This window comes from Wyeomyia smithii, chromosome 2 (assembly GCF_029784165.1).
Source record: "Wyeomyia smithii strain HCP4-BCI-WySm-NY-G18 chromosome 2, ASM2978416v1, whole genome shotgun sequence".
In the NCBI taxonomy this organism is placed as follows: Eukaryota; Metazoa; Arthropoda; class Insecta; order Diptera; family Culicidae; genus Wyeomyia; species Wyeomyia smithii.
In genome coordinates, this window is record NC_073695.1 from 76,726,515 (window position 1) to 76,754,109 (window position 27,595).

Here is a 27,595-nt window from a genome sequence, read left to right on the forward strand (position 1 = left end):
TACTTGATGACATTCTTAAAATTGTAAAACAAATAATACTGTCCCAAATTTATAATTATACAAATGTCAGTAATATTTGATCTTTCTACGTGGTCTACGTCTACGGCTAGAAAAAAAGAAAAGATTGAGCACAAATTTTAGACGGCATCACTGGCTGGAGCGTACATATTTGACATATAGAAATTCATTGCGATGAACTGCTAAGAAATGAATCTCAAAACGGATCAAGAAAACAACGAATCGAAACTCGTTGCATAACCAACACATAATCGACGAGCCATTCGGTACAGCGTTGCCATTGTGCCAGATAAATCTGGATTTTGCCAGATTTCGGTTTGCGCGCCAGACAAACAGATAAACCTCAGAATCTGCCAGATATTTGTAAATGAGCCAGATATTTGCCAGATTTCATCCGCGTCGTCTCGCAAAAAGGTCATTAATGCCAGATATTTGTAAATGAGCCAGATATTTGCCAGATTTCATCCGCGTCGGCTCGCAAAAAGGTCATCAATGCGAGATGGGCCGTGCCTGGCCTTTACCTACCTACACCCGGCGAGAGCAAAAAAAAAGGTCATCACTTTCAATTCTGCCAGGAATTTTATCCAAAAATGAGTGACAGATTTTTGTCAGACTTTTTATTTTTGTTTTGCCAGATTTTATTCAAAACTAAGTGGCAACGCTGATTCGGTATATGACGCGCATGAATACACATATAGTCAGTAGCTGCCGAACCGTAGCTGAAGTGAGAAGTTCGAAAATTGTGGTCTAGCGAGCGAACCTAACTAGCCGGGTACATGCGTTTTCTTATGCAGTAAACTGTATTTGTTTACTGCTTGCCAAACTTTAATTCACGATGGTAAGCTGATTGTTAGCCGCAACAAGGTTCTAAACACGACTACGGAACGAATGAAACAGAGTTGTGTTTGCTTGAAGAAAGTGTTTCAGTAGTTGCACAACTCGACTGATTTAGGAATCTTGGAATGCCCAGTAAAATGTTCAATATAAGATGACAACAAATTTTTGCAGCAAATCGTGAGAAATTTGGATAAGTAAACAACAAGATACTTCATTCAAAGTAAACAACCAGAAGCATGGGAAACATGGAGATCAACTCGAAGCTGCTGCCAATGAAGGCCCACTACTTCCTATTCAATGCAGGTAATTTTTGGTTTTCGCCCTATACGAACAGTTCTGCGAAATTACGCTTTACAATCTTCGCGGACAAGACAGGTTCAGGTTTTCGGGCGTTATGTTTTAGACAGTGGATACCCGTACTGCCGCTATTCGCATAACAGTCCTATGTTAAAGTCCTATGTTTACTTGTTTTTTTTTTTTGTTTTGCGAAAATGGGTCCATAAAATCGAGGTTGTGGGAACCAAACCTTACTTTTTTAATGGTTATTCTTGAAAAGCATGCCAAAATGGACCCATTATCGCAAAAAATAGCAAACACTCAAATTTTACATAGGACTGTTATGCGAATAGCGACAGCGTAAACATATGCTTCACATCGATAAGCATATAGCGCTAAATCGGAATCGCATTTTCGTGCAATTCAAGGACAAATTCAAAGAATTAGTTTTGCTTCCAGCTGTATTCATACGAAAAGATTGATTCGAACAAAGGCAACTAGTGAGTTTGTTGCCACCCCTATCCCAGAATGTTGCCGTAAGACGTAATTCTGCGTCAAAAAAATGAAAAACTGGAAACGCATAGTTTACCATAACGACAAACACAAGTTTAAAGCGTTTTACCCTTTCTCCCCTCAAATCCTCACTATTTCAGAAACTGTCCATGGTGGATTTCGTGCAGTGTAGAGATGGGCAAAATGGTTCTTTTCGAAGAGCGGCTCTGAATTGCTTATTCGCCATTGCTAATACCGACTCATATGAACGGCTTAAGGCTCTAATACACTCTTCGACCAAGCGTCAAATATTTGTCACTTTTTGACAGATAAAAATTTGGTCAAAGATATTTTTTTTTTTGATGCCCGTAGCAGTTCGCTATTTATGAGGCAGAAGGCTCAAAGATAATTGTTTGTCACTCTCCAATTTTAACATGGGGCAAACAACAACCATGATGTAAAATAAGTCAAATATTTGACCATTGGTCAAAAAATAAGTCAAATATTTGACCATTGGTCAAAAGGTGTAATACAGGCTTTATAGTTCACAACGATTTGCTTGCGAAGCTGACTTGTTTTTTCCGGTAAACTTTGGTTTATGAACCATCAGTTTTGGTCCGCTCCCGTACCTTGGTAATTTTCGTAAGCCGTTAACTCGGTTGTTCTTTTTTATGAACCGGCTCGTGAGCCATTCACCCATCGCTAGTTCGAAAAATCCAAAAAGAATGTTGGATGAAAAATGATGAAGAATTTTTGTTGAACAATTTTTAATTATTTAAGTTTTATGTAGAAATTTCTTGAAAAACAATAATCCAATTTTTCTGCCTGTCTGTCTTTTAACGAATCAAAAACTCCACGCGAAACTAAGCGTATTAAAAATGTTCAGAGATTAACAATTTTCAAAATGCATTTAAACCTGCCTATTATTAAAGAAAGATACAAACAAACTGTCGAAAAATTCTTCGAATTGTCGAGTGACATAATAAAACGAGAAATAGCAGATCAGCAGCGTCGTCTACCTCTCTGATGTATAAGTATATTAGCAGGAAAACGAGTTGATGTAAATTGAAACTAACACCATTCTCGTCGTTGTCGCTAGTCTGTCTATCGCAAATGTGGCAGTTTGGAATATAATCTTCCTCCTTATCTGTCTTCCAGACGTACTGACTGGTTTACGATTGTAACCATTTGCTGACAAATCGGAAAACGCGATAAGATACACGTTGAATTATTCGAAAATTTTGACAACCTATTCATTCGGAACGGTTAGGAGAAAAATATGAGTAGTAGGAGATGCTTATCTTCTATAGGTCCTTGTTTTTTTAGTCAGGGAAAAAATAATTGTTCGTGTTTTGTTGTCTTTGCAGTAATAATCTGATGATATACAAACTGGTAATGTTTTAACCTATATTACACTGATAAAACCTACAATTTCAAGCAGTGATGCGTACAGGAGCAGAACGATAGTGCAGTGCAGAATGCAATGCAATGCACAACATGATAAGCAACAATAGTGACGTGCGTTCGACGAACTCCGTTATCCGCTCGTTCCCATAATCATTGCCACATGTTGCTCTAATCAGGAATGAGAGAAATTCGATACTTTTGCATATAGATTATAGGCAAATTGGTATGAAAATATTGTAACAGATAAATAAATATATTTGCGACAACCTTTGCCTTTGAATTTGATAACTCGCTTATTAGGGATCTGCGTCAATATGGTATAAAACTAAAGAAAAACTGTTATGACTTTTAAAATGTATGATTTATTGAAAAAAAAAAAGAAAATTGTTTTGAAGATAATCTAAGAGAAATTCACATTCCAGAACATGATCGGCATTCTCAGCAGTTTCTCTGCTTTGCCTCTCACAAATTAGTTGTCCCGTCTTCGAAAAGATCCTCTCATATGGAACAGAAGCCTGGTGAGCATGATCTGGTCAAGGTTAGGGTTTATATGTTTTTCCCTTAATTCCATCAAGCGAGAGTCTCCAATTCTGAATCAATACGGATCAGCAATGTATTTGTCCAGTTCCACAATGCAGGCAGCCGTTGGACTTTTATTTGCTTGAAGTTTGCTAATGGTTTCATCGAATTGTTCACAAATTTACGATTTAGTAACAAAAGGCTGGTGCTCAGTTTTTCATTCCTCTTTTATTATAATACAATTTCGTTACATATCTCTATCCCCAAGACCCAAAGTCGTTTTACTAAACCACTGAGGTATTCATCAACCAGCTTTTTGAAGATTGGTAGAAAAGAATCAGATGATTGTTGTATTTGTTCAGTTTGATCAACCATCATGTGGGCAAGTACTGCGCTTTTGGACAAAGTGACGGATTTTTTGGTAGATGTTCCAACGGTACCGTCAAACGGGGCGACTTGCAACCCTTGCAACACTAGTGTTGACACTTAAGGTTTTTATTTTTCCCGTGCACATTTAACTTACAGGTAGTCTTTTAAAGACACACTGACAAAACACAAACTTTGAAGCTATAGGCAGTCAAAGACCAGTCCACAAGCAACCGAAAACACGTCTGATGCAGTCTCCATTCTGTTGACATTTGTGAGGTTTATTATTTGCTAACTTTTTGTAGTACAATCATTATTTTGGTTTTCTATAAGACCTCTTATTCCCTAGTTGCTGACGTGTGCGCTTAGGGGAAAGAATGCATGAAAGACCTCCGGACGCCGGATTTCTTTTACGTCCAAGGCAACCAGTTCAGCATTCTCCCAAGGCACAAGTGACCGAGTTCCAACCTTCAGCCATAAGGCGGTCCTTATAGTAAAGAACCATGTAATTGGGGTCTTGTAGCTACATTTTGCAAACTTCAGTTCTATCACTTCGTGCCTTTGCTCTTCTATCCTTTAGAGGAGAACGTTACAGCGGCCGGATTTGCCGTTGTCATTTGGTTACCGGGAACTCCCTTGAGGATTATCCCAACTTTATCCAGGCTAGCTACATCCCTGAGCAACCATCTGAGTGGGAGTTGTTCGCTGAACTTGTAGGTCGTCTTTGGTTCCTGCAGCACCGTTTCCACTTTGGTCAGCCTTCGTTCTAGTTGTTGCAGCCTGGTTACTAGTATGGGAAAAACAGGCGCGTTGCCTCGAATAGAGGGATTTCGTTCTCTTCGCTTCGGGCTTCTCTTCACTGCTACCAGTGGCGGGGTGGGCGTGACCGGGTGACACCCGGGGCGGAGAAATTGGGTGTCACCCCTTTCCCCCTGGGTGTCACCCCTTTTTCCCTGGGTGTGACCCCCACCAGGTTACAGTGAAATCATTTTGTTATCAAAAATTGTGAGAGTAGCACATTCGTTTTCAATAGCACTAAATCTAACCATTTTTGAAAAAATGGTTGAGATTATACTCTTTGGAGAAAGTTTATATAATTTTCGAGGGTTTCACCACGACTTCCACCCAATTGATAGTTAATCTCACGGATATCACCATTTTGAAGGAGACACGTATGAAAATTTTCCTCATGGGTGTCTAGTCTAGTCTACACTAACACAGCCAGTGCTTGGAAGGATCCTGGAAAATGATATCCATCATTTAAAAATGATTTCCATACATTTTTCTTGTCAACGGCCAGGCCTACTGTGTAGCGCAATATAATACAGTATAATCTAAGATCGGGGACAATCCGTACCAACCGATCCGTATGTCAGAAGTAATATACCTAATTCGTTGGGAGTGATAAAGCTGAGAAAGTACACTCGTTTGTTGACCAATCTCCTGGGATGGAACATAGGTATTTCCTCCTTATTGAAAATTTTCCTCATGGTTGTTACCCCTTAGAGGGTGACACCCGGGGCGGACCGCCCCCGCCGCCCCCACAACGCTACGCCAGTGACTGCTACCATGTTTACCATTTCTGGATCGTTTTGCAGTGCTTGGAGTCGCCTGGACATTGGTCGATAATACTTTCAACCAAGGCTCTTCACTAGAAAGCCCGGCCAGACGCATCACTCTCATCGCAATCGACGCAACGGCATAAAGGCTTTTTGAGACATCACGATGCAATTCTACTTTCGCTTCTTTCATTGTCCGACAGTTTCCACAAGCTGGAGCTGGTCTTATGGTGACATTGATGCCATCATCACTGTCGTTTTCGTTGCGTTTTGGGGTATTCGGTATGGAAGAGGGGCGGGGCCTAACGTGGTTGGTAACGTCTCCGCCAACCACGCTCGGCGCTTGGGTTCGGATCCCAACTCCGACATAGGTGTCGATGGTTGTGGGGTGGCGTGATCCACTCACAAAGTCACAACCAACCCAGCGGGTCTCGATTTGACCCTAGCCGACACCGAGAGATTTTCTGAGGCGAAAAATCTCTGGGTTAACGCCTTCCATCGCATGAGGAAGTAAAGCCGTTGATGCCGGTCCGTTAATCAACGGATCGTAAGTTAGAGTCCTGAGTGGAGTCGCCTCTCCGGGCGCCGATGATTGGCACACCAACAGTGGCGGAACTAGACCGACGGAAAATTGAACTAGTTTTGCCACAGTTTAGGTACGTTCTGCTCTTTGTGAAGCTGAGAACAGTTTTAATGTATATAACAAAAAACACTCGTGTAATATGGTGTTTGAAAATAATATGGTGATACTTTTACCACAGACAACCAGACGTGCCACTCGATGACGATTTCTTACTTTACTTTACTTTGTTGGATAACGGACCGTTAACCGGTCTAGGGCCGAACGAATTAGAGATGTCTAGCTTCTTCTGTCTTGGGCAGCCGCTCTCCAGTCTCCTCGTACACCGACAGATCGTGCATCTTCTTCCACCGCGTGCGAGGCCTACCACGGAGTCGACGGCCTCTTACTGGTAATCTACTGAAGAAAGTTTTGGGCGGCTCTCTCGTCAGGTCCAGCCCACTGAAGCCTGCCCCGCTGTATTACCTTCACTATATCAGCATGTTTGTATACCTGGTACAACTCGTGGTTCATGCGTCTGCGCCACACTCCATCTTCTAGTTTACCGCCAAGTATCGATCGCAGAACTTTACGGTCAAAAACTCCGAGCATTCGTCGATCAGCTTCCTTCAGCGTCCATGCTTCATGTCCGTAAAGGGCCACCGGGAGTATCAGCGTCCTATACAGCGCTAGTTTTGTGCGAGTTTGCAAACTACGGGACCTTAGCTGGTTACGCAGTCCGTAGAAAGCCCTGTTCGCAGCTGCAACTCGTTTCACTTCACGGCTCATATAGTTGTCACATGTCACAAGCGTACCAAGATAAACGAATTCGTCAACCACTTCAAATCGTTCCCCATCTATCTCCACCTCGGCACCAACACCACGGGGACTCCCACGCTCTCTGCCAGCTACCATGTACTTCGTTTTGGCAGAGTTAATGAGAAGTCCCAATCTCGCTGCTTCTCTATTAAAAGGCACAAAGGCCTCCTCCACGGCCTTACGGTTGATACCGATGATATCGATGTCGTCCGCAAAGCCAAGAGGTATGTTGGATTTCGTGATGATCGTACCGTTTCTTTCCACATTTGCTCTTCGTACTGCACCCTTAAGAGCGATGTTAAACAGTAAGTTGGAAAGCGCATCCCCCTGCTTCAGTCCATCCAACGTTACGAACGCGGCTGATGTCTCGCCAGCTATCCGCACGTACGATTTTGATCCCTCCAGTGTCATACGACTCAGCTTAATTAGTTTCGTAGGGAAACCATGTTCCAGCATGATCTGCCACAGCTCGTCTCTTGCACTGAGTCGTATGCCGCCCTGAAGTCCACAAACAGATGGTGAGTCGGTAAGTTGTACTTCCGGAACTTATCGAGGATCTGTCGCAGGGTGAAAATTTGATCCGTCGTGGAACGCCCCTGCCGAAAACCAGCCTGGTATTCGCCAACAAAGGATTCCGTTAACGGTCTCAATCTGAAGAACAGGATACGGGAGAGCACTTTATATGCGGAGTTGAGCAACGTTGTGCCTCGATAGTTGCCACAATCTAATCGATGGCCTTTCTTATAGATAGGGCACATAAGGCCTTCCAACCAGTCGTTCGGCATTTGTTCATCGGCCCAGATCCTTAGTATAATCTGGTGGATCGCATAGTACAGCCGCTCGCTTCCCGCTTTTAGAAGTCCGGCCGGGATACCGTCCTTCCCAGCAGCCTTGCCGTTATTCAGCTCACTAATCGCCTTTTTTACCTCCTCCTGTGTTGGTGGCTCCACTGCTTGTTCGTCACTCAAAATATGACGATGACGATTTCATCGACCATAAAAATAATTTTAAAATTTTGCTTAGTGGGCAATAATGCCGCTAGTGTCGCTATAAGCAAGCGTGCACATTCATTATCAAAGGCAAAAACCGTCAGTGATGCCGCTGTTGTTGATTTAAGCAAGCGCGCACACCCATTAACAAAGACAAAAATGGTTTTACGAAAATAATTTAGTAGGCAATAAGCTCACATAGTGGCGCATGAGTGTAACGTTTCGAATAAGGACGAAGATTTTTCAAGATTTTTCTTCGAAGAGGCACGTCTGTTTGTCTGTGCTTTTACTATAGTAAATATCACTGACCAACATCAAATTTAGCGAAATTGTCAAACCAGTTTTCGAAAATTAGGGGACTAGTTAGTTCATGGCAAACGAAAATTGCAAAATCACACAAAAAGACAAATCCGAAACATTGAAAAATTCGTTTACAGCTGCTATTTATAATTTTTCTTTCTCAATTTGCAGGAACTGCACCGGTGGTTCCCTTCATGCCAACCCTAGTAAGGCAACTCGGATTCTCGACCGTTATAGTGGGAACCATTTACACTGTGTTACCGATAGTGGGCATGCTGGTCAAGCCTCTTTTTGGCGTTATCGCAGATCGTCTTCAGCGTCAGAAGTTGCTGTTTTTGATTTTCCAGGTAGATCTCTCAAAAAAAAATAAACATAACACTAAAAAAATTAAATGCATTAAAATAATTTGATTTTCACAGATCTTATCAGCAGTTCCGTTTTTCCTTATCATGTTCATCCCGGCAATTCCCCAGGAATCAACCGTTTCATTTCACTGCCACGAAACCTCGAATTTACGATACTGTCCCCCAAGCGGCAGCTACTTGGACAAATGTCTCACCGATCGGATTGTCGAGGATCAGAATAGTAATGCCACACTGCACTGCCAAATGGAATGTCAGACGGAACCGTGGATGTGGGACACGGTTTGCAAGTACTGGCAGGTGAAAAAATATTGCGACGCAACCAATATACCCTCAAACAGAGTGCTAAGACTGACCGGTTTGACACCGATGAATCATATCAATTTGTTGGATGACTGCTTATTCTTTATACTGAAAGAAGGTGAAATGGATGGGGATCGCGTTCCTCTTTATTGTCCCGCTAACACCACGGATTTTAGAACCAATTGTCAAGTAAAGTGTGACAACACAGAAATCAACGAAGCGATTACGCAATCGAAAATTCCAGACAGTGAAGTGAAAGGCTTGTATCAATTCTGGCTGCTGTTTCTGTTTCTAATCCTCAGTTGGGCCGGTATGGCCGTAGTTGTTAGTGTCGGCGATGCTATCTGCTTCGATTTACTAGGTGACCGGCCGCACCTGTACGGCAACCAGCGATTATGGGGTTCTGTGGGGTGGGGCATTTTCTCACTGCTTGCCGGATTTTTGGTGGATCAATTCTCGAACGGAAAAACTACCAAGGACTATACAGTGGTTTTCTATATGACTATTATTATTATCGGTTTTGATATTGTGGTCTCATCTAAACTTAAGGTAACACCGGTATAACTGATCGATGAGATACGAATCACTCTAATTAACCACTTTATTCTAGCATACTCAAACAAGACTGTCTACCAACATTCTGGCAGATGTTGGAAAAATTTTCGTCTCATTCAAAGTAGTGATATTCTTCCTGTGGTGCATACTAGTAGGTTTCGGAACCGCGATGATATGGAATTTTTTGTTCTGGCACCTTGAGGATTTGGCTAGCTTGCAGCAAGGGTGAGTGAAACGTGAGCAAATAGTACTGTGTTTGTTAACACGAACTACTTTTGCAGATGCGATCATACGGCTTGGATCAAAACGCTCGAAGGGATCGTTATGTCGATCCAATGCTTTGGGGGAGAGCTTCCCTTCTTCTTCCTGTCTGGGTGGATACTGAGGAAAATTGGACACGTACACGCTATGAGTCTTGTGTTGCTAGGTTTCGGTGTACGCTTTCTTTTGTATTCGTTGCTAGTGAACCCCTGGTGGGTCATTCCAATCGAGTTCATGAATGGCATTACCTTTGGACTATTCTACGCCACGATGGCGTCCTATGCCAGTATTGTAGCGCCACCTGGAACGGAAGCTACTATGCAGGTTTGTACATTACCGCATGTATACCAAACACACTATATTGGTTTAATCTTTATTTACAGGGACTCGTTGGAGCCGTTTTCGAAGGTGTGGGTGTTTCGTTAGGCAGTTTGTTAGCCGGGAACTTGTTCGAAAAAATTGGAGGAAGTAGAACCTTCCGGTTGTTTGGCGCAACCGCACTGGTTCTATTCGTAGTACACGTAGTCATCCAATTTACGATGGATCGTTTTGGAAGAAGGGGTAAGCAAGGCGGCAAAAATGTCCCTAACGATCGAATATCAAACCACCAAACGGACACGGGTGATGGTAATAACGTTACTGCCGAAAATAGATCTTTCGGTAAAACCGGTTCAGTTCTATCCGATTCAACCGTGCAGGAAGAGTTAGAAGATGAGGTAGCTAAGAAAGTGTATGAACAAAAACAGGAGGGTTTAGAGCGAGATATGTTAGAACCTACGAGTATTGAGGGAAATAACGAATTTCAAAATGTTAGTCTGACGAAAAATGTTTCAGTACAATAATAATTTCAATCGTACTAGTTATCAGTTATACTCGTTAGTTGAGATATGACAAAAAAAGTTTTTAATTAAAATATTTTACTATTAGGAATAATCGTTTAACTATGTTATTGTAAGCGCTCCACCGATGAACCTCCAGAATGCATGAAAATAAATATTACCGCAGCTTTACATTTTAAATTTTCCTGTTTTCTGCAGATTATTTTTTGTATCGTCAACACGCTTGGACGTAAAAATACCTTTATTATTGCATTTGTCTTAAAGAGAATTTCAAGTTACATGCTGTATACTAAAACAAACGTTTGAATCAAGCCCCCCATTTGTTTTAAAAATACGAGTGTTGCTTCAGTTTTTGAAACCGAGTGAAAATTCAGTGCTAATTTTGTATGAAGCAGTTAGATATTTTTATCTCCACCTAAATTAACCTTACTGAATTGATCAGGACGAATATAGATAAAAAGTAGATATAGATTTTTATAAAAAAATCCTAATATCCCTACAATGTTGTGCGACATTGTAAAATACAGTATGACATTGTTTCCTCAATGTGCTAAAATATGTAAGAATCGTCAAATGCGCTGCTTTTCTATCAGATTACCCAATGCAACTGAACGTGAATGGCGACTCGTAGGTGTTATCATCTAAGATACGGTATCTTTTATTACTCAATCAAAACCAGTAAATCCCCATAGCACAGTTCAAAATCTTTGATTAGCGCTACGGAGATGTTTCATTAACTGCAATGTGTGACCAAAGTGAACTGCAGTATGCGCTCTAAGGTCGACAGCTGAGTGTTGACAAAGTACAATCGGTATAAATCATGTAAGCAAACCATTTTGATTCGTTGTCGTAGAAATCGATTGCATGTGTGCTCGGTATGATTTAATGTAGACCAACGATAGCGATAGTTTACAAGTTTGCGTACCAAGAGAAGCAATATATTTTTGTTTATATTTTGCACGGCTTTCACCTTCATCGTTTGAAAATAAACACCGAAATTCTAACGAAATCAAATTTTCAGGACCCATCACCGGATATACATCACCCGAAGATGCACTAAATCAAATGGACGACCATCAACCGATAGTACGAAGAGGACAGTAAACGAGGCATTCATCATATGACAGCGTCTTTGATTTCTCGATGAGGAGAATATTTGTAATATTTTGTTGTATAATTCTAAAATTTATTAGCATTAAATAGAAAACTAAATTATTCAATACAATAAAATAGATGAGTTTTTTATTTTGCATAGTATGTAAATCGATAATGACTATTTAAAAAAAATACCGAGGGAAAAAATCTTCCAATTCCACAATTCCATTTTATCCGAGTGAGCTATATAAATTCCTTAATAGAGATGATCTCTGTTTGATAATGTTTTGTGATATGATCAGATTATTTATATTTTATCAGATTGTGTAAAATTCTAATAATAAAAATAAACTAAAATGCATTTATAATTGTTGAACGATTCAACTTAGAGACTCGACAACCAATTAAATTATAGTATTTGAGAATTTTTTTAGGGATTTTCCAATCCGTGTTAATGGTTCTCTACTAACGGCCAAATCCCGAATAGTCTTCGACCAAATGCTAAAGGAATTGTTCCTTTCTGTCCATCATCATTCAAATTTGGCTAAATTCCGGCCTTCCAAGAATAATCATGAAATTCAGTCATTTGATACGAGCATACGTTGAGATTATACCGAAGTCGTTTCAAGGTTGGCTCTGCTAGCCATAACAAGTTTGGAATAAATTAAATCAGAGCTAAAGAAACTATTTCTCTAGCACTACGACTTTTTGTTCGGAGTTCGTTTGTTGTTTGCGACCAGAGACTCCTCATAGTGCAGCTGCTGCAGTTTAGATGCACACTGGTTGACTTTTAGTTCTTGCATGTCCAAGGCCTTACCCTTCAAACAGAATAAGATGAGGTTATTTGGAAGCCCAATACTATACAAAGTACTGTATATTCATAAACATAAGCAACTTACTCGTAAACTTTTCGTCCGTTGATGAACCTGGTGCATCTGAGTTTTGATTCGAATTGCCTTCTCCCTGTAGTATTTTATTTTGATGACCTACAAATAGAACAATACCGTGACTAACCTTCCTTCTGACAAGTACTGGTCATAAAACCATTTCGTTGATTTGCTGCACATCTTGGGTAGAATAAACCTGTTTTTCTTTTTCCAGCGCTTTTTGCACCTCTTCCTGTTTATTTCTGAAAGTAAAATAAATTACGGAATTGTTTGGCACATAAAAGAGCAATTTCTTACAGTAGTTCCGACAAATCAGCCTTCACTTCGTTCAGTGTGGGTTCATAGATTTGCAGCAGTCCGGAAGAAAGAGCTTTGACGGTATCACTGTAAGCACTAGTGTCCTCCCCCTCAAAATCGCTGCTTTGTTGACAAAAGACATAAATCGAAAAGCAGCAAATATAATTTCAAATTATAGGGAATAATTTATGAATTACTCACATGTCTTGTGACATTTCGCTTATATGGTTTGCTAAGAACGTTTACTGCATAAAACAGAGTAGAATGTGAGCCTTTTTTTAAGATTTTTTACAAATAAAGTTTGCGTTGTTTACGTATGTACCAGGCCGTCCTAATGAACGTAATGAACTAGCTAGCAATGGGCGATATTGTATCGGTATCGGAAATATCGATACTTTTGAGACGATATTTCGATTTTTTGGATCGATACACAAGCGTCCGATACTCGACCGTATCGATACTGAAAACCGCGATATTTGTATCGATATTCGTTTATGCATACGGACCAGCTAGCTGACATGTTACAAGGGCTAACATCTCAATGTGTACACGAGATCACCGCCACTTTTGATACGCTATGTTATGCTGTCTGTCAGCGTCAGTGGAGCCCACACATCGTAGAACCGCTGCGAGGTTGGCTGCGATAAAGCCAGGGGGAATCTATCTGTCAAATATCGTGGAACCGTGACCAACACATTTGGCAACAAGGCGTCTGCATGTTTTGTTTTTTGTCGTTTTGATCGAAGTAAAATGGAACGTTCTCTTTAAACAAAACTCGAGAAATCGCGGAAAACTTCTATTAATAATGCGTTCCGTAGTGAAATTTTGGAACAGCAACAAGTTTTTAACGAAAATTGGTGATGTTTTATCGTCACATTGGTAATTTATCAAACGTCATGGACCAACAAACTTCATGGACCAGAGTTGATCTGCGATAACGCACACATATATGAAATTTGACAGCGGTAAATTCCCCCTGGATAAAGCAAAGCAAATCGGATGGAGATGCTAGCTAGTTGATACGAGCTGGAACCACTGAAAAGCTGCCACTGTCAGTATAAGTATCGCACAAGTCTATTTGACACTCTTTGACCAAGCGTCAAATATTTGGCACTTTTTGACAGATAGAATTTTGGTCGAAGATAATTATTTGTCACTCTCCAATTTTAACATGAGGCAAACACGGGCAAACAACAACTATGATGTCAAATAAATTTGACCATTATGTCAGAAGGTCAAAAATTTGACCATTAGACAAAGAGTGTACTACAGGCTTTAGATGGAGAAATAGATAGAGAGAATGTTGTGAGCCAAACGAACTGTCAAAATCTGAGCCAAACGCAGCATAGGGCCAAATTCGAAATTTGTTTTACTTAAGCCACACATTTAAAGCCAAAAAGGAGTGCTCAATAATAACGTGTTCTCAAATACTTTCAAAAATAGGCATAGCTCTACGTTGCATTATTAAGGCACAAAACTTATATTGTTTCTCTGACAATTGATTAAAATATTGTTTGTTTACATTTATACTAAGCTTCATTTGTTTTTATTTCAATTAATTCTACTTTCTGCGTTAAAATGCATCCACAAACCCCTCAAACGAAATTCAACGTTATCAGAAATGATGTTTGGCTTCGATTTAGTTGAGCTATAATCCAACGAGCGGGAGCCCAACTAAAACGTAGCCCAACTAAACATAGCCCAACGAGCGAAATTTGACTGTATTTTAAAAACAAATATAAGTTTTCTGGTTACACTGTTCAGATCGAATATTTGCAAGCGGAAACTAACTTATGCTTTCCGTCGACACAAGTTAGAGTACAAGTGAAAAAAAAAAAATGCAATATTTTTTAGTTAGAAAAGTTCAGCGGTAGACTTCACTATCTTATTTTCGCTGACATATCTAACTTTTTTATGTCATCAACTTCCTCATCAATTAATATGGAAGTGTGTCAATAATTTATACAAATAAGACTGGAGCTTCACAGCCCATTGGGCCAGTGAATACAAATCTTGAAGATATAAGTTGTTTAATTCATTTGTTTGCCAAAGCTCAGAATTTCTGCATTACCTGTATGTATTTGTTTGTGAAGTCATTTGATTCATGCTGCTCTAGAGAATGCGGATAGATACCAGAAAAACAACAAAAAGTCGGTACATCAAATTTTCATTTTTATTGCATAAAAGTGACAGGTCGTTTGCTGCATGTTCGGTAAAACAAAATACAACTTGCTGGTTGTCAGCTATGACAATTTGCTGTTCATTCAGCAAAGCATAAATCAATTTGCTGGTTAACCAGTTAATTCAAGGGAACCATGTTTCCGTCAGGCACCAGATTCCATCCGCCCATCGGATCATAGGCAAATTACTGTTGAACTAGAGATGTATGATTATCATTTCAACTTTTAAGTTCATCTAGCCCAACAAGGACTTAGCTATGGTCCCATATTCGCTATCAGGAGCTTAGCGATGATCCTGTACCAGCTGCACAGCGATTCGGCGCGTTTTACTAATGACAGCTTGACGTAAATTTTTTGACATATCAATTCTTTTGCTAGATTCCAGCAACCATTCATTTAATATTTTCTGTTCAGCAAATAGTTTTGCTGTATTTTCGCGAATCACTGAATCGAATACTGGTTTTCAGTAAATTCAGGGTGGCCACTCAATATAAATTTTCAATTTCCCGGTTTTTTCCCGGTTTTCCCGATGATATTTAGTGAAATTTCCCGGTGTTTTATTTTAAAAACATATGAGAAAAAAATCAATTTTCACATGCTTATTTGTGCCTTGCAAAAATAGTGTTACAAAACTATGAAAAACATTCCTCCTTCATCGTGTTTAGCTGTTTGTCGACTTTAGCAAGTACCTTCATGGTGATCTGCTGCACAGTTTTCGCCCTCTTTATCTCCAAATCGTTGACAATCTTTGCCTTCTCGCGCTTTTTTGCTTCCTTCTGCATCTTTCTCTGTCAACCTTCTCTCGAGCTTGCAGTGCTTCTGTATCAGGATGCCAATGAAATGCGTGGGATAAATTCAAGAGTTGGGGCATAGAGTTTTTGTCTTCTAGAAAAATGTCCTCAGGCAAAACTTCAAGCGGACTTTGGGAAGAAGAGCCTCAGAGTGACCAATGAAAAAAATGCACATGAAACTGTCTAGATGCATTATGCAAAATGCATGAAACGTTGAGATCTGTTATTTCAAAACATTTTTTTTTTTTCGAAAAACTTCGATCCTATGACTTTAAAATTTTCGAGCTGGGGTCAATGTAATGTATAAGAAATTTTCTCATGATCCGTAAACTGACACTCTGAATAAACAATTTGAAAAAAAAATAATTGAGCTACTGTTTGTTTTTGATATAGAAAAAATCTGAGAAATCTTTAACAAATAGCTCTTCAAGGTGGCGTCTTTCCCCAACAAAATCAAGTAGTCAAAAGGTCCAACACAGAATGAAAAATTTTTTTTTTGCTGCTTGTGGTTAAAATCATACCAAAAATCGGGAAGTACAAACCGGGTAGCTCCGTTCCGGTCCGGCTCGAAATAAAATCGAGACTCGAAGTTTCCGGTCCTATTTGACTTTTGACCGGATTCTCCCCGATGCGATGTCGAACACTATTCACAAGAAGTTTCAATACGCCTCCCGCGACGCTGATAACTTTTTGACTTCTTTAAAATCTGACAATATATGTCACGGAACAGTAAATTTATCCACACGGTTATAGGATTCTAACTATGTTTAGGTTGAAACTACTCAAAACGCCCTTAAACCGCACAAACTCAGATTTTGAGTAAAACCACCATACTTGCTTCTAAGTAAAGTGATCGTACCTAGATTTGAATAACTGAACGTACCTAATAATGGCTTGTTTCTACAAGAAAGTGGATGATAAATGGGTGATAAATCTTTATTTTAAACAGACAAATAAGTCAATACTGCCAAGCAGTTTTATTTTCACAGTCCATTATACCTCATAAATAAGTAGTTGCTACAAATAATCGAATTAACTATACCCATATTCAATCAGTTTCTACTTAATATCATTAACCAAAATTGGAAAGTTTTATTTTCATGATGAGTTAGTGCAATCGACGTTTAGGCAAATTGGAGCGCTCATCACCAATCATAAATTTGTATTTTTGGCGAACAAATATTTTTACTACCCGAACTTAAACAAAAGCTAGGAAGGTTTAACTGATCATTTCTATACATAAAAACCTAGTTTTAGTAGATTCAACAAATAAATGGAAAAACCCACACTAAAAAGAAGTAGTTTTGCTGATTAAACATAACCATAACTGAATAGCTTTAGCATTTTTACAAGGTGCTTGAGCCCAAAAGTAAGTAGTTTCAGGATTCAATCACTGAATATAAATGTGTATTTTCAATGAAAGAAAACGACAAAAACACGCAAAATACATTAATTACATGCACAATTCAAACTATACCGTAAATAAGCGGACATAACGAATAAATAAATAAACTGCAATCAAAAGCAGGTACTATAATTTATTATTTATTCGTCTTAGCTTTTTATTGTGTTTAAAACGTTTCAAATTGTTTTTTCTGTTATTATTGATCGTGTTTTTCGTTACCTATAGATAATTGTTACTACTCATTATTATATAAAAATACCTAAATTTAACAAAGTATATATCTAGTAAGCGATTATATGTAGTGTTTATTATAAAAGCATTCACTTGCCAAGCAATTCGGTATTCACTGCTTATCACCTTGATTTTAAAGTAGTTTTTATTGATAATTGTTTTTATAAGCTACGTAAATTATGATGTATATAGATGAAATGGAAAATTTTAACAATGAAGAAACAGGCATTTGTTTTGTTTTATCTCAGCCTGGGACGTATTATATGCATTAAAAAAGGAAAAACTATCTAATAAAATGTTGAAGAAAATAAGTGCGGCATTTTCTGCGTTTTTGTTTTCTCTAATTCTGGTCAATCATTCAGTTGTGATAAAGCATTACAAAGATCATTCACTCTGTTACGTGAACTGTACTTAATTGTTTTGAAGACACATAGCTCAATGAGATCAATAATTTTAGCCTGGCCAGAATTAGGTTTGATGTTAAAAACAGTAAATGATTTAAAAAAAATTTCCACTGCTTTCTCACTGGTAGCAATTTCGACATGATGTGTTTCGTCTATCATAATCACGTATCGACCGGCTTTGAATTTTTCTGCAATGCATATGAGAATTGGACCTTCAGATTTGTGCTGCAGCTCCGCTCACTCATCTTCCTGAAAACACGAAATTGGAAATTGTTAGAAGATTATTATTCGATGAATTAAACCAGACACAATCGATATTTATCATATTATATAATTTATATATAGATAACAGTTTTATGAGCCTTAGTTGTACACTTTATCGCGTATTCTGTAGCAGGATTACAGTTTATTTTCAATAGAGAGCAAGATAGTTGATTACCGTCAGTGTGAGTCAGTGATTACCGTCAGTGTCAGTGATACCTCTACACTTTTTGAATAGTTGCAAGAAAAATTCAAATAAAACTATTTTTTTTTACAATAGGCGATCAAAATAACAAGAGTGATTTACTATCGTTCTCATACATCAAGTAACTGAATTTTGCTAACCTCTCCCATTGGTGACCATACCTTCGGCAGGGAAACTATGCCATTAGCGCGGGGCAGAGGGTCACTGGGTTCGGCGCATCAATGAGCGACGACTCACAGAAAGGATCTTACAGTGACGCTCTTGTATTAAGTCACATATCATAATAAAAAAAAAAACAATATTTGAACATTATAGGTACAAGAAAACATTTTTCTACTAAATTTAGATTTGTATCGATCTCTTTTCAAAAACTGAATATTATGGGCAAGATAATGTAAATCTAAACAAAATGCTTTTGGAAATCCAGAAAGTTTCAAAAAAATTAAAACAAAATCGTAATTAAATTTTTAAAATTGTCCGAATGATATAGCCATTACCACGAGAAAGAATTATTGTTACCTCAACCCATTTAATCAAAGGTGCTGCAACAATTTCAGCGGCACTCAGCATTTTGTCGGTGGTTTCCCTTTTAGTTCCTCGCGCAGTAAGAAACACGAGAGCTCTCAATGCTCCACGAATATATTCTGTAAACAGTGAAAAATATATGAATAGACATATAACTGATTTAGACATTCATTTCCTACTATCTTCCACTTCTGCAAACGTTGTGTTGCTAATAAGACAGCATCGCTTTAATGTTGCAGCAACGCTACCCCTTGTGTTGTGTTTAGTCTTGAGAATGCTTGTTGAATCTGTAAAAATTAAAATGTTTTTTTTTTTCGAATTATTGAAAAACGCATAATTAATAACTATACTATGGACAAATGTACTATACAGTATACATACAGCCGTAAGGGCATCGTCTTTTTTACGATTAGAAAACTTTGTATTTCTTTGATAATATCAAATGAAGCTTTCCTATCGTATGAAGTTAACATTGCGTGCAAACAAAAACATCTAGTCTACACAGTCAGTACAGTAACTGTTCGCTAACTGAACACGCTTTAACTGGGATTCCCAGTTAAAACGACAACAAACGTCACTAATCAGAATGAACGGGGGGTATGTAAATGTGGAACATCAAAAGATGATGCTGCTTCTTGTTGGTTGGGGATTAACTTTCTACGTTGGCCTTCTAGTTTGGGGTTTAATGGCAACATAAACAGTAACAACACGAACAGAACTTTCTGTCTGGCGATGAAAATTTAAGTCTTTGATGAAATTGTCTCGAAGTAGCATTAGCGTACTGTTCATCAGAATCCCCCTCGATGTTTATTTACGTTTGAAATGACATCCCAGTTAAGCCTGTAGTACATTCTTTGACCAAGCGTCAAATATTTGTCACTTTTTGACAGATAAAAATTTGGTCAAAGATAATTATTTGTCACTCTCCAATTTTAACATGGGGCAAACACGGGCAAACAACAACCATGATGTCAAATGAATTTGACCATTATGTCAGAAGGTCAAATATTCGACCATTGGTCAAAGAGTGTAATACAGGCTTTAGCGAGCCGATTTCAATAACTTCCCAGTGCTCTTCGCCCAGTTAGCGAACAGTTACTGTACTTGAAAGAATCCTGGAGAATGATATATTTTTCATTTGCATTGTGTGCAAAAAACATCTATGTATATGTATATCGTTTTTTTTTTCACGAAGGCGAGAGTAACCGCCAAAAATATCTTGATTTTCATGATGACATAAAAAAATAATTTTATAAATAAAACCAATATTAGCTCGGCAAGCGCTATGAGCTTTACGCAAAAATATGTAAAAACTTATGACAGTATTTTCCGGAAAATAGTGCGAGTGGTAAACGAATATTGTTTGCTTCATGAAGACCCACGCACCTTTTTCACACAACAGAGAATAAGTAGAATGAGACGCGAGCTGATGACGAACAGAAAATAACAGTTAAGTGAGTACATTAGTTCAAGTGCAGAAACAAATTTGCAACCTGTAACATCAACAACCGGAACAAATTAATTAGGTACTTATTTCTCACCATGTCTCCTTCGAATGACGGCAAATGCGGAAACACCGATATGATATCACTAAAAGTTGCTCCGGTTTTGAGGAGATATTTGTGGTAGTAAAAAGTAGATTCCATTAATTCTCCAATTCTTCTAACATTTTCCGTTACCGCACTTATCGCTGCACATAGCTCTGCTTTTTCGACAATGTCGTCATCAACTGCTGCCATAATGACTAAATCTTTATCGCGGGTGAATTTCCGTTTTTCTCGCGGAAGATCCTTTCTCATATTGTTTGTTCGTGTTTCGATGAGGCCTGTGTGCGCTCCTCTTAAATTACCGCCATTTTTCCAGAAGAACGCCGACTTAAACAAAGAAAAAAAGAAGGATCAATCAACAGGTGAATTCAAGAGCAAATTAAAATCTTAGATAAAAAACATTGTCATACGTGTTGGGTTTAAAAATAGTGAAAAAAATCTAATAAGATGAGACTTTTGGTGAGACTTTTCTGAGACTTTTGTAACTGGCTTGATATTAGGAACCAAGTCACTCAAAAAAAAACCTACTAACAGCCTATACCTATCTGGCGAGCTCACCGGTAAATTGTAAAAACATAGTGTCCCATCAAATCAACTTATTCAATTACCTCTTTCGGGGCCTCTGGCATCCGCCTTGTGCCTTCTAATTGCGGGAAAGCAACCAGTATTGATTTTGCCAAGTTCCACTTCTCATGCATTGTCGGATATCTATTAACAAGATTAGCAAAAAAAGTTATTTCCCCGAAGGTATTTTAACGGGTATTTAACTACCTATGATGTTCAATCATGTTTTGATAAAACCATCGGTTACACAAAATTCTTGTCATTTGTCGTATTTTGTTAATATCCGGTATTTTGTTATCATATAATTCATTGTAGAGTGTCGAATAAAATCCTGGAGCGTTCTCTAGCGTTTCCTTGATCATCTAAGAATAAGAAAATATTCTTTCATCAAGCATTCGAGAAACATTTATAGATAAAAAGAATAGCATTGGTAGTCTTTCTTGAGGGCCCCTACAAATGTAGAAAAAATAAGCTTTTCCCAAGCAAAACCGAACTTCAAAAGTCTTTGATCCCCAATAGGAGAACTGACTTTCTAAGCAGATTCAAAGTCTAGAAAATATTTCCTTTAAATGACACAGCAATGTGCAAATTGTATTCTAAACACTGAAACTAAATAGATGAAAAAAAACACTGAAATTACATTGCGTATTTATTTAAGCCTAATAGTTTAAAACTGAGAGGGGGGGGGGGGGTCTTTTCCGAAACTGATTGAAAATATGATTTATGGCATTTAAAAGTTGTAAATACGGTTTACTGAAGAAATTGTGTTGTGGTTTTGTAATTAGTAAGTTTTCAGCTAAAAAATCACATGAGATGTTCTGAAAATTTGTAAAAAATCATACAGTCTAAGAAAAAAATATTTATTTTTTGAAAAAAAAAGTTAAAAGAAAATTTTAAAATTAATTATCTAAAAAAGTTCATTTTATGGTATATTTTTATGGTCAAAACGACTTGTTTGATTGGCATAGTTTCCTTGGCAAAGTTGTAGATAATGATTTCATCTTTCCAAAGAAAAAAAGTGACACCCGAAAAATATTAAAAAAAAATGTGTATTTCCAAAAAACTTGTATTTGTGTTTTTCGCTTCTCAAAAATGAGTCGTGTTCCAAAAAATTCAACCAATAGCACAAAATGACATCTTTTACATAAAGAAACGTCTATGCTAAGTGTCAGCCAAATCAACAATGATAATTTTAAAATACATTAAACTGGGAACTGCTCAGCCCCCGTAATCGCAAGAGTTAATCGGAACCCCATTTTCTTAAAACTTTGTATGAAGTGGTACAACTGTTTGTCTGTGCTTCGAATAATAATCACTTTAGTCGGGCGTGAATTACCTGAACATCTGGCGATACACACGGCAGAGCAGATGATGACCCACAAACCGGTTCGTGCGATAATACAGGCGACTTATTACGTGCAATTATATCCTGCGGTTGTGAAGTAGTTGAGGTTATCACCTGGATTAAATCCAATATCACAACTCGTGGCCCCATCTCGATACCAAGCTCTACAAGATCCTCTTTAGTTAATTTAATCAAAGAATTGTCGTCAACTTTAGCGCCTGAAAACAAATACATTCACATGTCAGATTCGTAACATTGCAAAGGTGTAAAAAAGCGAAACAAAACAATCAGCAGATCAAAAACAACTAACATGCAATCAGTATAATTAGTTTTGTATTGTTATGTGAAAAAAGAAGAGGTGTATTTACCTAGTTTTGCCATCACTGCAAGTCTAGGAATTCATATTGAAAAATATATGATCCCTGTGTTGAAATCCCCTAGCTGTAGTGCACCAAGGCTGGGTGCTCCGGGTTTTCTCGAAATTTTGTGGACTCGCTACCAGCTCCGTTTTAACAGTTACTATTTCCTAAAAACTAACGAAACAACCGGAACGTGTCATTGCTACAACTAGCGCTAACGCTGCAAGTGCAAGTGCAAGTGATTATGGACACGCTTTCGCTTTTCTGTTTGTGTTATTGGAAGGCCTGTCACCGTCACATCGTCACCCAATGAAGTCTACATAGGTACAGCCTGGTTCAAATCCCAGGCTAAAACAAGGGCTCAAAGGGCTTTTTTTTGTTAACGTTGATGTCGTAGAAAATAAAGTGAATACCATCTCAAATGGTTTGGAGAGCTACGTTACAACCGAGAAGCACATGTTATTTGCCTATTTTTCGCTTCTAATACAGGAAAATGTCTGCTTCTTCCTTACCTTTATATACCTCATTGGCATGTCACAAAGCATGGAAATATAACTCACGTAACGGATAGGACTAAATAACTATTGGGGTAGGGATGGGAAAGCTAAAAATAATTATCGATAATTACCAGGTACGGTACAGAGGGTTCTAGGGACTCAGCCTCAGCTGTCAATATTAAATTGAAAAATTGGATTTTCTTTCAACAGCTGCTCTTATTAAATTACATATATTTTCGGTTTAAGATGACACTACTCTTATATCAACTAGCTAGTGGGATCTATCTGTCAAGGAATATCTTAACCAACATAATACGAAACGAATAAAGCTACCACGACAAGGGGAAATTGAAAACGAACAGTTTGGTGTGTAACATATCCCCGAAAACTATTTTTCCTAAACACATCATCCCGAATGTTTTATCCCCGAATGTACCGTTTTACCGAATGTAACATTCCCTCAAATTTAATTGCTTTTCGAAATCCCCCCACCCCCGCAGTAATCTCCTTGTGCAGACAATATGTAAAAGAGATAAGTTACTGCTTTCCAAAATTTCAATTTATACGCTACCTCTTTCAAAAGTGTACTCACTTTTAAGGTGAACACAGTTAATAGAAGACATTTGACATTTTACGCTACAAAATTGAACAATATTATCAATACAAAAAGAATATCGATATTCTCGATTAATATCGACAACTTTCCACCCCTATCGTAAAAAGTAAATAAATAATCTTTGAACAGTGAAAAGTAAAAAACCCTCAGCAGTAAATCTATGCCTACATAATTGTAACAATCTAACGTTATGAATTATTAGTAATAAGTATTGCCAAAAATCAGTTTATGCACATTCTAAAGTGGCAATTATTGAAAACTTCATAGAAAAACAAAAAACTCACAAGAAACGACAAGCAGGTAATTATTGTTGAATTTAACCAAAGAGGCATCTATGAAAGTGATGAAAATATATACTTTTTTACAGGTGTGAAGGCTGACAGGAAAAAGAGAAAAACAAAATCATCTGAAAAAAAACTGAGAATGTTAGAGCATTTGCAATCACAAAAGCAAACGATTTCAACATAAGGAAGATATTTTTTAACTGGAAAACAGCTTATTCCCCGATAGATAAAACACCGGAAGAACCTGCTCTGTTTTGATCGCCGTCGTTAGGCCTCGTTGAAAAATTTGATAAAGAAATCACAAAATTAGGTGTAAGTGTAAAACACCAAAATCAGGTGTAACCTTCAAGGCTTTTGACCTCTTTGGGCTATGCTACCAGAAGTCATAGCCAGTAATTTTCACCGATGTGAGAATGTGTACATACGTTTTTGTCAATTATCGTTATATTTCAAGCTGATGTATAAAGAATCATTATTACTGAATTTCCAGAAGTTATAGGTTTTTCTGGTCAAAAGGTTTCCTACAGACGTTCTTATGACATTCTGAGTAAAACTAGTTTTGAAAGCATATTGCTGTGCACGAAACTGCGTTTTTAACTCTTGTACTATAGCTGTAAATTGGTTGTTCAAACTTATGATTGTCATCAAGACACCGTACATTTTTTGTTACACCTCACATATTTTACAATAAAACCTGGTCGGAAATCAGTGTTATCAATACGGCAATGCTTCACTGTGGTTAATCTATCGGGCAAGTCAAACAATATGCTTTTAAATTCAAGATACTCTTTTGAAATTTGTTCTTCGCTTACAATATGAATTTTACCTAGTGTGTAATCATGTTTTAAAATATCATAATTCTGTTTTAGATTCATTCTCTTCATAAGACTATAGGTAATGTTTTTGAAATTCATACAGTTTCTGGCTATGCTTTTAGAAGCTTTGAACTTGGCTTCGAATGCCAAACAGCTTCCAAAACATATTGGCTGATTTTTCTGAAGTATCATCGGGTAGTGACTAATATGGTGAAGTTTATTTATTGGACGTAGATTAGTGAAACATCTTTTAAAACAACTGTGTAGATCAGATATACAAAACTTCAAATCCTCTAACATATCAGAAGAAACTTTACTAGAAAATGATATGAATGTAAGTTCGAGTAAATTTTTTATTATAGCCGTGAAGTCTGCATTACGGTCGAGAATATCATTAAAAACGAATGGGAAAATTCTCAATAACAGCCATGTCTGCGAAGCTGATTGACTCAAAGCATTACCTTTTGTTTTTAATAATTTTGACGATAAATTACTGGATGGTTTATCGCGAATTTCAATTGCACCATAATCAAAATTATCGATTCTTGAATTAATTTCATCACAAGTTAATAATTTTTGTTCATTTACAGAAATGTTCAATATATGTTTGATCATCATGGGAGCTATGCCCTCTAATATATCATGCATTGGATCGAAACACCAATTGTCCGCTATATTAAAATGTACTAAAGAGTTTAATATGCACCGATTGGCAACACCACTATCGGAGGGCATTTGGATTTTTTGTTCAACAGCTGCTAAATCTTTAGCCATACTTGGAGCAGTTCTTTCTGGAAACGTTGCCCCGAAATTACCCTCCATTATATCGCCCCGTGAAATGTAGCATTGCCTGCAGAAATACGATGCTTGAGGACCTAGTAACTGAAAAAAATCATGCACAGCCAGCGTATCACCAACTACATTGCATAAAACTGCTCTCAATGTGAATGTTTGTCCATTTATGATTAGCGGTATTCCTTCATCGGATTCCAATCTTTTCAAATCTCGTATTAACGGTTTTAGAACCTTCTCATAGCCATATTTTTTCAAAAGGACAGACCGAACCATGAGAATCGTATAAATGCTACGTGGTGATGAATTCACAACCGGATGAAGGTTTTGAATTTTAATGCTAATGTTGGTGATTTTCTTTTTTCCTTTCCTGGATCCCAAAGGGTTGAGATATTCAACGTCATCAACGTGTAGTGATAGGCGCAGAGCATTCGGGTATCGTTGAAAATAAGAATGGTTTTTGAACTGCCACCCATCCTTGAAGGAACATGTGCCATCATTTCGCGGTTCTTCAGTATTGACCATCTTTTTCGCATCACCATTGTTCATTATTAATCGAAGTATGCTGATAATCGATATATAATGAGCCATGTCATTGAGTTGAACAATCTTATGCCTAATTTCAGATTTTTCAGACGTACATAATTGGTAGCGGGCTCTTCGTTTCGAACCTAGACAAACTAGTTTCTTTATTTTGCGCTTCGAAAGTAACACTTCCTCAGTAACTGGCATTGCGCATTTACTTTGCATAGCGAGCTGATCTATAGTGTCGTTAAACGATCTTATGGCCCCAAAAATTTCTGGTATTTCCAGCTCATTAAATAATTTTACCACCGATGAATCATTGAATTGAATATTGGATCTTGAAAAAAATCTTTTCACAACCGTTAACGTATATTTCTGACTCAATTCCAATCCAGCAGCACAGCCGTCCATGAAATGTTGAATTTTATTCTCTGGCAAAGAGACATCGCAACGCATGCGTGTGACACGGTCTATCATTTCAGTGGTTAGCTCTTTTATACCAACAGATTTTTCGTAATAAAATCGGTTTTTTATTACATTCGCATCTCCCATTTCATTATCAAGATTTTTATCATCATTCTCTAAAATGGGATTGGGAATGGTTTTAGGAGGTGAATCGATAATTGGATGACGTTTTATTAGATGTTCCTGGAGATGATAAAAGCTGGCGTAGACTGCATTGCACATGCTGCATTTAAGCGGTGGCCAACACTTGCTGTGTGTTTTCAAGCCATGTACTGACTTGCAATGTTGTTTCATCTCATTTATATGGCCCTCGATGATCTGATCACATCCGTCAACGGAACATACAAATCGTTCGAATCTGGTAATTCAATAAAGTTCTCGATATAGATAAGTTCTTAACTATGGTCAGGCCCGGATTTGAGGAGGGCCTAGTTGCAAATGCCCCGGGCCTCCCGACTCGAGGACCCCCTTAGACGAAGTGAAGACCTCTTTTTTGGCTCGTCACCTTCCAGCGGTGCGAAGGTGTAGCACAATTTTTCGTCGAATTCGCCCCGGGTCCCCTAACGCCCAAATCCGGCCCTGACTATGGTCTCTGTTTAATTAAATTTAATTTAGGTTTAATTTCAGAATAAAAATTATTGCGTCAGCTAAAAAATCCAAGTTTAATGATATTTAATTTAGGTGTAGTTTAAGAATAAAAATTATTGCGTTAGCTAAAAAATGTTCGTTGAAACTATAATTTCTAAGTATTTCAAGAGATTGTGGGATAACAATATCTGTTAAATCTAAGCGTATCACTAACCTTTTACTTTTCAAATGTTTCGGAATCCAAAATGCGTTTTAGCTGATCCATGGTTCTGGAAGAATGAAAAAAAACATATATATCCTATAAACAGCTAGTCAAGCCTAAGGCAATCGAAAATATATATTTTTCAATTAAAGTTTAATAAATACCTTTATTTTTCCGTTAATTCGTTATGTATTTTTCAGCTTGCTCGGCCTTTAACACACTTAGTATACTGTACACCCGTTCTCGATCGCGTT

At 37.9% G+C, this 27,595-nt stretch overlaps 3 protein-coding genes and 1 long non-coding RNA gene across 7 annotated transcripts; 2 read left to right on the forward strand and 2 right to left on the reverse strand.

Annotated features, from left to right (window-relative positions):
- The first annotated feature begins 725 nt into the window (after nt 1–725).
- LOC129725085 (major facilitator superfamily domain-containing protein 6) lies at nt 726–11,691 on the forward strand. 2 transcript variants are annotated; one of them, XM_055680502.1, is made up of 7 exons: nt 726–856; nt 1,027–1,158; nt 8,313–8,488; nt 8,561–9,355; nt 9,417–9,586; nt 9,643–9,946; nt 10,006–10,641. In XM_055680502.1, exons 2-7 carry the CDS (start codon nt 1,092–1,094, stop codon nt 10,462–10,464), a joined length of 1,971 nt encoding a protein of 656 aa, XP_055536477.1. In that variant the 5' UTR covers nt 726–856; nt 1,027–1,091; the 3' UTR covers nt 10,465–10,641. The 2 variants fall into 2 exon arrangements, with proteins under 2 accessions (XP_055536477.1, XP_055536478.1); XM_055680503.1 differs by adding an exon at nt 11,483–11,691 and having other exon boundaries at nt 731–1,158; nt 10,006–10,183.
- LOC129725087 (biogenesis of lysosome-related organelles complex 1 subunit 6) lies at nt 11,626–13,575 on the reverse strand. Of its 2 annotated transcripts, none has more exons than XM_055680505.1 (5): nt 12,942–13,575; nt 12,741–12,863; nt 12,601–12,685; nt 12,456–12,542; nt 11,626–12,374 (listed from the first exon to the last, which is right to left on the reverse strand). In XM_055680505.1, exons 1-5 carry the CDS (start codon nt 12,953–12,955, stop codon nt 12,255–12,257), a joined length of 429 nt encoding a protein of 142 aa, XP_055536480.1. In that variant the 5' UTR covers nt 12,956–13,575; the 3' UTR covers nt 11,626–12,254. The 2 variants fall into 2 exon arrangements, with proteins under 2 accessions (XP_055536480.1, XP_055536481.1); XM_055680506.1 differs by having other exon boundaries at nt 12,741–12,860; nt 12,942–13,194.
- Nucleotides 13,576–16,681: 3,106 nt separating this feature from the next.
- LOC129725088 (uncharacterized) lies at nt 16,682–23,618 on the reverse strand. 2 transcript variants are annotated; one of them, XM_055680508.1, is made up of 8 exons: nt 22,567–23,618; nt 22,190–22,416; nt 21,061–21,215; nt 20,898–20,997; nt 20,284–20,616; nt 18,922–19,029; nt 18,737–18,861; nt 16,682–18,000 (listed from the first exon to the last, which is right to left on the reverse strand). In XM_055680508.1, exons 1-6 carry the CDS (start codon nt 22,577–22,579, stop codon nt 18,970–18,972), a joined length of 888 nt encoding a protein of 295 aa, XP_055536483.1. In that variant the 5' UTR covers nt 22,580–23,618; the 3' UTR covers nt 16,682–18,000; nt 18,737–18,861; nt 18,922–18,969. The 2 variants fall into 2 exon arrangements, with proteins under 2 accessions (XP_055536483.1, XP_055536482.1); XM_055680507.1 differs by lacking the exon at nt 22,567–23,618 and having other exon boundaries at nt 22,190–22,560.
- Nucleotides 23,241–27,492, forward strand: LOC129725089 (uncharacterized). Its single transcript, XR_008728014.1, has 2 exons — nt 23,241–23,970; nt 24,038–27,492. It is a non-coding gene; the product is annotated as an uncharacterized LOC129725089 (long non-coding RNA).
- The last annotated feature ends 103 nt before the right edge of the window (nt 27,493–27,595 follow it).

Excerpts from the sequence above, each read along its gene's own strand:
- LOC129725085 (XM_055680502.1), top strand. The coding sequence starts at position 1,092 with ATGGGAAACATGGAGATCAACTCGAAGCTGCTGCCAATGAAGGCCCAC. Across the intron at positions 1,159-8,312 it reads CTACTTCCTATTCAATGCAG|GAACTGCACCGGTGGTTCCC; the intron begins GTAATTTTTGGT and ends CTCAATTTGCAG. Across the intron at positions 9,356-9,416 it reads TGGTCTCATCTAAACTTAAG|CATACTCAAACAAGACTGTC; the intron begins GTAACACCGGTA and ends ACTTTATTCTAG.
- LOC129725087 (XM_055680505.1), bottom strand. Across the intron at positions 12,543-12,600 it reads TGCAGCAAATCAACGAAATG|GTCATCAAAATAAAATACTA; the intron begins GTTTTATGACCA and ends TTCTATTTGTAG. Across the intron at positions 12,375-12,455 it reads AACGGACGAAAAGTTTACGA|GGTAAGGCCTTGGACATGCA; the intron begins GTAAGTTGCTTA and ends TTCTGTTTGAAG.
- LOC129725088 (XM_055680507.1), bottom strand. The coding sequence starts at position 22,432 with ATGTATTTGTTTTCAGGCGCTAAAGTTGACGACAATTCTTTGATTAAA. Across the intron at positions 20,998-21,060 it reads AACATGATTGAACATCATAG|ATATCCGACAATGCATGAGA; the intron begins GTAGTTAAATAC and ends TCTTGTTAATAG. Across the intron at positions 19,030-20,283 it reads CGTCATTCGAAGGAGACATG|ATTCAACAAGCATTCTCAAG; the intron begins GTGAGAAATAAG and ends TAATTTTTACAG.